The sequence below is a fragment of the Crassostrea angulata genome, unplaced genomic scaffold, assembly GCF_025612915.1.
Source record: "Crassostrea angulata isolate pt1a10 unplaced genomic scaffold, ASM2561291v2 HiC_scaffold_67, whole genome shotgun sequence".
NCBI lineage: Eukaryota > Metazoa > Mollusca > Bivalvia > Ostreida > Ostreidae > Magallana > Magallana angulata.
Window position 1 is genome coordinate 28,478 of NW_026441622.1, and position 8,162 is coordinate 36,639.

At 38.0% G+C, this 8,162-nt stretch overlaps 1 protein-coding gene across 1 annotated transcript; it reads left to right on the top strand.

The window, feature by feature from the left end:
• Nucleotides 1-1,206: 1,206 nt before the first annotated feature.
• LOC128168905 (uncharacterized) lies at nt 1,207-6,497 on the top strand. The gene is made up of 3 exons (XM_052835067.1): nt 1,207-1,451; nt 1,912-5,826; nt 6,416-6,497. Exons 2-3 carry the CDS (start codon nt 2,555-2,557, stop codon nt 6,495-6,497), a joined length of 3,354 nt encoding a protein of 1,117 aa, XP_052691027.1. The 5' UTR covers nt 1,207-1,451; nt 1,912-2,554.
• Nucleotides 6,498-8,162: the final 1,665 nt, after the last annotated feature.

Sequence of the window (8,162 nt, forward strand, 5' to 3'; positions counted from 1 at the left end):
TTAGCCTCTATGTTTGGCATAGAAAAGGCCTCCGTCCACTTGGTAAAGTAGTCTGAGACTACTAAAATATATCTGTTGCCATTTTCTGTAACTGGAAGTTCGCCGAGAATATCAGCTGCTATGCGCTCTAAAGGCATTCCTGATGGAACTATCTGCATCGGTGCTATCTTTTTCTTGTTTGGATTCTTCCGCTTCATACAAATATCACAGCCTGTGACATATTGTCTAACATCTTGTTGCAACCCAGGCCAGTAGAACCTTTGCCTAACTCTTGCCAACGTTTTATGCACTCCAAGATGTCCCGAGTTTCTTTCATCATGACATAGTCTCAAAATCGTTCTTCTGTCAGAAAGAGGAATAACTTGCTGGAGTATTTCGTCATTTGTCTCGAACACTGTCCATTGTCTACATACAATTCCATTTACTAGTTTCAGTCTCTTCCATTGACTCCATAGTGATTTCAGAAAATATCCTGCACTTCTTATATCTTCGAACGATGGTCTCTCATTTGCTTCTAGCCAAGACTTGACTAAAGCTATGTCTTTATCTGCTTCTTGACTTTCTTGCACTGACGTGCTGGCTGTATACTTTTCTTCGAAGACTGATCTAAATTGCCCTTTGCTTATACGGTTTTTGCCATTGCAGTTATCCTTTCCACATTGTCTACATGGCATTCGGCTCAAAGCATCTGCATTCGTGTGCATTTCCCTGGTCTATGTTGAATTTCGAATTCATAAGAGGAAAGTGTTTCGATCCATCTAGCAAGTTGACCTTCAGAATCTCTCTTGTTCAATAACCATCGTAATGAACTATGGTCTGTTCTAATTAAGAATGGCTTTCCGTACAAATAATGTCTGAAATGTTTCACAAAATGGACGATGGCCAGAAGTTCCTTACGTGTGACACAATATTTTCGTTCTGCTTTGCTTAAACAGCGACTTGCATAGCAAATCACTTTTTCTTCCCCATCTTGTATTTGTGACAACACAGCGCCCATAGCCATGTCGCTGGCATCAGTGTCCAAAATAAATGGTTCTGTGAAGTCTGGGTGTGCTAGAATGGGTGCACTGATTAACCTATTTCGCAAAGTTTCAAACGACTTTTGACAATCGCTAGACCAAATGAATTTTGTTCCCTTCTTTGTCAAAGCATGTAATGGTTTCGCCAAAACTGCAAAGTTTGGAACGAATTTACGATTGTCACAATTTACGTCCATAATAACTTTCCATACATTTTGTGCTACGTTTATAATGTTACTTATTTATTGTTAGAGTTGCTTTCCATAGTTTAAAGCTCACTCAGCCGGTTTTACTAGGCGGGTTCTAATCCCGTGCATTTAAGAATTCAGTCTGGGCGTAGCAATTGGAGAGAGCGGACGTTTTCTACCAGCTCCCTCATTTCATCCTACATGTAACGTATAAGTATTACTGACCAGAGTCCAACTATTCTGGGTAAGTTTGTTTTGATTTTAATGAAACGGATTCAATGCCGTATTTTATTCCTAAAATGGCCAGATAATCTTGCTTTATATTTTCCGTGAGTAATTTGGAAGTATTTCGAAGTAATGTGTGATAATGAGTATTTGCTCATACGGAAACTATTAAGTAAAAGTATGTGTATTGTTGTGATGTAAACATATGTTGTATGTATTTCAGAGTAAGGCGCGTAGTAGTTGCCGTAAAATAAATGTATTTATGTAGTACACAAGTATATGAAAGTGAAGTACGTGTACGAGTCAAGTGATTGTGTAAAGTAAAGTATATGTAGTGGAGTAGTAAAGTTATGTACAGCAAAATGTGCAAATGTAAGTGTAAATACAGGAAAATGTATTGAGTAGAGTAATGTGCAGTAAAATGCAACTATGAGTAAAATAATGTTATCTGTGTATTTATCATTTCATTTATATTTCAGATCCCTTTTTGTACCTTAATCTCAAGTCTGTTGAAGAATTGGAAATTTATCTGTAAACTATCACCTGAATAAAAGCTACGTAAACCTATTGAACGTTATTATTTTGGAGCCGCAACGCCACCCGGCGACAAATGGTGTCAGAAGTGGGATGTTGCAGTGCCTATCCAGAAATACTTCTTCAAGGATCCAGCAATATCTATACAAAGATACCTATCCAGTGATCTTACATCATTTTGTATAAGATACCTACACCAGAGAGATACCTATCCAGGGATACGTCTCCAAGGATACCAAATCAAAAATTTCAAGGCCTACATCAGATCTCTATTCAAATGACTCAGGATCCTACGGGAACAACTACTCATATCAACTATCTTTGAAGTTATCCTCCAAGAGAAAATATCTCCGCAGACCAGATACCTACAGAATTACTACACTCCTCAACGATGTCCTGATTAAAACCCAGGAACGTGATACAATTCCTCAAACAAGTTTTACTGTTTCTAAAAACAAAACTGATTGTGTCTTGAAAAATAATCTGAAACAGAATTTTGACTTAAAAGTTTTCTTTTGAAACAAAGCGGATGAATTAGTTTGTACAATATTTATCTAAATTTGCTGTGTGTTCTGTCATTGTTTATGAATGTATGCACATTTGTTAATCTATTTGGCTGTCTTGTATGTCTTTGTAGGAGACACGGTCATTTGGTCATTTGGGATCCAGATCTCTAGAAAGGGTGTTGGTTGGACTTCCTCAGAGTGTGTGGAAACTGGTCAGGGTAATTGTATCAAAGTAAATAAAACAAAGTACAATTGTGTCGCCCATTCTGAAAAGTCAATTGCTGAAAAAAATGGTAGAAATAAAAAGTTAGTAGATTACAAAGAAGTACTGCAGTATTTGTATCAAAACCAATGTGTTAGTAAAGTATTTGTGTCTTGCAAAATGTCTCATATGGATTCAGTACAAGAGTTAATAGCTGCAGGTGAAAGGTTAGGTTACAAAGATGATGAGTTGAAAAAATATGTTAGTGATCAACAGAAATTTCAGAGAGAAGAGAGAGCAGAAATTCGTCAGAAAGAAAAAGATGAAAGAGAACATCAACTTATGATGGAACGTTTGTACTACGAAATGAAAATGAAGGAGTTAGAAGAGGAACACGAGTTAGAAATGACAGAGAGAACTGCTAGAGGTAAGGCTGTTGACGCAATGGCTAAGCCCAATCTTCCAAAAATTCCTCCATTCGAAGAGAATAAAGATGAGATCGATAGCTATTTGAGAAGGTTTGAGAGATATGCGACCGCTATGGGTTGGGACAAATCGTTGTGGTCTACACATTTAAGTGCTCTGTTAAAAGGACGAGCTTTGGATGTCTATGCTCTCATGTCTACAGCAAAAGTCAGTGATTACGATGAGCTCAAAGCAGCTTTACTTCGTAGGTACGATATGACTGAAGATGGTTTCAAGCGGAAATTTCATTCATGCAGACCTGAAGTTGGAGAAACATTTTCTCAGTTCACAGTTAGACTGTCTTCGTATTTAACTCGTTGGATCGAAATGTCGAAAATCGATTGTACTTTTGAATCTCTAGTTGATCTTATGCTTCGTGATCAAATTTTACATGTATGTAATTTTGAATTGTCAGTCTTTCTTAAGCAAAACGTTCCAAAGACAGCTGATGAGATGTGTACACTGGCCGATCAGTTCAGGGAAGCAAGGAATACAAGTGCTATAAACCTATGTTCAAAAGTCATAAGGAAACCAGTTGAAGTAAACAAAATACCAGAGAAACCAAAAGAAGGACACCCTCAACAACAACAGAAGTCAAGGTTTGTTCCAATAAATGAGAGAAAGTGTTATATTTGTAATAAACACGGTCATATAGCACCACAATGCAAATTCAGAAACAGAAATTCTAGTGCAGAAGTATATGCGCAGGAAGACCAAGACAAACAAGCCACTTGTCAAGCTACTGCAAATAATTGCGCTGCTCTTATCTGCACCCAAAGTCCATCAATTTATACTCAAGTAAGTGACATAACACATGTCTTAACATCTGCTTGGTACTCTGTGCAAAAACCAATGCCACTCTCAGCGGGTTACGTTGATGGTCAACCAGTAACGTTACTTAGAGATTCTGGTTGTCGGAATATTGTAGTTCGGAAAAGTCTTGTTAGAGATGACCACTTTACAGGTAAACAAGAAACTTGTATTCTAGCAGATAGTACAAGGATAGTGGTCCCAGTGGCAAAAGTTATTATTGATTCTCCTTATGCATCTGGTGAATATGAAGTTTGGTGTATGGATAACCCTGTATTTGATTTGATCATAGGTGAAGTAGATAATGCAAGAAAACCACATGATCCAGATCCAGAATGGAAACCAAACACTGTGTCTACTGTGGAGACGCGAAAGCAGGTAAAAGACAAACAGAAAGCATACCCACCACTCAAGGTTCCTGAAATCGTCAAAGAGGAAATCAGTCCTGAGGACATAATGCGAGAACAACAAGCAGATCCTTCGCTAGAAACAGCACGTCAGTATGCAAGAGAAGGTCGAACATCACGTGATGGTAAAGTAAAATGGATTGAAAGGAAAGGTTTACTATACCGTGAATATGAAGGATTAGAAAAAGATAGAGGTAAAACCTATTGTCAGCTCATTGTTCCTGCAAAGTTTCGCCATATTGTAATGAAGTTGGCTCATGAATCAATTATGTCAGGGCACTTAGCAATACAGAGAACGATTTCTAGAATTTTGTCAGAATTCTTTTGGCCAGGTATGCAGTCCGAGATCAAACGGTTCTGTCAATCTTGTGATACCTGTCAAAGAACAGTGTCAAAAGGAAAGGTGAGTAAAGTTCCGTTAGATAGCATGCCTTTGATAGATGTACCTTTCAAAAGAGTTGCAGTCGACATTGTGGGTCCATTACATCCTCCTACTGATAAAGGTAATCGCTTTATTTTAACGTTAGTAGATTACGCTACAAGGTTTCCACAAGCCAAGGCTCTTCCTGGAATAGATACCGAGCGGGTAGCTGAAGCTCTTCTCGAAATGTTTTCTTATACAGGCATACCAGAGGAAATCTTGACAGACATGGGAAGTCAGTTTACTTCAGGGCTTATGAAGGAGGTAAGTAGGCTCATTTCATTGAAACAGCTGACCACTACGCCATATCACCCTATGTGTAACGGGCTAGTGGAACGTTTCAACGGTACACTCAAACAAATGCTGAAGCGTATGTGTATAGATAGACCGAAAGATTGGGATAAATATCTACCCACTGTGCTTTTTGCATATCGGGAGGTTCCCCAAGAAAGCCTCGGGTTTGCTCCCTTTGAGTTATTGTATGGCCGTACTGTTCGGGGACCAATGACAATTCTGAAAGAATTGTGGACAAAAGAAATCCAAGATCAGCAGGTAAAGTCTACATACCAATACGTTTTAGATCTCCGAGAGCGGTTAGAATCAACATGGGAGTTAGCGCAGGAGAATCTGAAGAAAGCAACACATAGACATAAAGTGTACTTTGACAAGAAAGCTAGAGTGCGGAATATGAAACCAGGTGAGAAAGTTTTGGTTCTTTTGCCATCTGATAGTAACAAGCTCCTAATGCAGTGGCAAGGTCCATACCAAATAGTGAAAAGATTAGGTAAAGCAGACTATCAGTTAGAAGTAAAGGGCAAAGTAAAGACATATCATGCAAACATGTTGAAGAAATATGTAGAAAGATGTGAACCAGTTGTGGATTGTGTTATGTCAGTTGTAGATTCAGAACAGATTGATGACTCAGATGTTGAGTGTAGTCAAGAAACAGATTTCTTGGAAGTTCAGTCTCGAGAAACACACGTTGATGTAGATGTAAATCCAGAGCTTAGTAGAGAGGAAAAGCAGAAAATGAAAGAACTTCTGTACAGGTATAGTGATGTTTTGTCAGACGTACCAGGGCATACGCATGTACTCGAACATGAGATACGGACGACAACAGATAGACCTGTAAGAGTAAGTCCAAGACAAATCCCGTTCGCTATGATGGACACTGTTAAAGATGAGGTGAGCAAGATGCTAGAATTTGGGGTCATAGAACCTTCAGATAGTCCCTATTCATCCCCAATAGTCCTTGTAGTCAAAAAAGACCACACTTATCGCTTTTGTGTTGATTTTAGGGCTCTCAATCGTATCACTGTGTTTGACGCTGAACCAATGCCAGATGTCGATGCAATGTTTGCTAAACTATCAGGTCATAAGTATTTTTCTCGGTTGGATTTGTCTAAGGGGTATTGGCAGGTTCCATTGACTCATTCTGCCCGTCCTTTGACAGCTTTTCAGACTCCTTTAGGTCTTTTCCAGTTCACTAAAATGCCTTTTGGGTTGGTCACAGCACCAGCAACTTTTTGTCGTCTCATGCGTGATGTGTTGCAAAATGTATCAAATGTGGACAATTTCATCGATGATATTTTGATCTTTACTGATACTTTTGATCATCATATGTCTGTGCTTTCTAAGGTGTTACAGCGTCTACGTTCAGCAAATCTCACAGCAAGGCCAACGAAGTGTTCATTGGCGTACCCAAAGCTGGAATGTCTAGGACATATAGTGGGAGACAATAAACTGCACCCTCATCCCGACAAAGTCATAGCTATTCGAGAGGCAAATCATCCTGCAACGAAAAAACAGTTACGGTCTTTTCTAGGATTGGTAAATTTCTATAGAAAATTTATTCCGAATTTTGCTCAAATTGCACTTCCTTTAACAGATCTCACCCGGAAGTTCTCACCAAGCAAACTTCAGTGGACGGAAGCTCAAGAACTAGCTTTTCAAACTTTAAAATCCTCAATTACCACATCTCCGATTTTGAAATTGCCAGATCTTTCTAAGGTTTTTATAGTGCAGACAGACGCATCGGATAGAGGACTCGGAGCAGTGCTTCTACAGGAAGAAGGTGATCTCAAACTCCCAGTGGCTTACGCTAGTCGAAAACTCAAGACAAGTGAGGAACATTACTCAACCATCGAAAAGGAATGTCTAGGCATCATATGGTCAGTGCAAAAGTTTCATAGATATCTTTATGGAAAAGAGTTCATCTTAGAGACTGATCATCATCCTCTCATGTATCTGAACAAAACAAAGTTAGTAAATTCTAGATTGATGCGCTGGGCATTGCTGTTACAGCCATATCGATTCCGCATTATTGCAATTAGAGGAAAAGACAATGTTGGAGCGGACTATTTAAGTCGTCAGACGTGAGTAATAGTAGAAGTGAGTGTTTCAGTGTAAATAAAATGAAGAAATGAACAGTTTTATCTTGTTTTTATCTTTAAAAAAAAAAAAATACGTAAAAACATAGTTCATGTACATAAATTGTTGTGTATAAAAAAAATTATATTTTTTTTTAATTAAAGGGGGGAGGTATGTCACAATTTACGTCCATAATAACTTTCCATACATTTTGTGCTACGTTTATAATGTTACTTATTTATTGTTAGAGTTGCTTTCCATAGTTTAAAGCTCACTCAGCCGGTTTTACTAGGCGGGTTCTAATCCCGTGCATTTAAGAATTCAGTCTGGGCGTAGCAATTGGAGAGAGCGGACGTTTTCTACCAGCTCCCTCATTTCATCCTACATGTAACGTATAAGTATTACTGACCAGAGTCCAACTATTCTGGGTAAGTTTGTTTTGATTTTAATGAAACGGATTCAATGCCGTATTTTATTCCTAAAATGGCCAGATAATCTTGCTTTATATTTTCCGTGAGTAATTTGGAAGTATTTCGAAGTAATGTGTGATAATGAGTATTTGCTCATACGGAAACTATTAAGTAAAAGTATGTGTATTGTTGTGATGTAAACATATGTTGTATGTATTTCAGAGTAAGGCGCGTAGTAGTTGCCGTAAAATAAATGTATTTATGTAGTACACAAGTATATGAAAGTGAAGTACGTGTACGAGTCAAGTGATTGTGTAAAGTAAAGTATATGTAGTGGAGTAGTAAAGTTATGTACAGCAAAATGTGCAAATGTAAGTGTAAATACAGGAAAATGTATTGAGTAGAGTAATGTGCAGTAAAATGCAACTATGAGTAAAATAATGTTATCTGTGTATTTATCATTTCATTTATATTTCAGATCCCTTTTTGTACCTTAATCTCAAGTCTGTTGAAGAATTGGAAATTTATCTGTAAACTATCACCTGAATAAAAGCTACGTAAACCTATTGAACGTTATTATTTTGGAGCCGCAACGCCACCCGGCG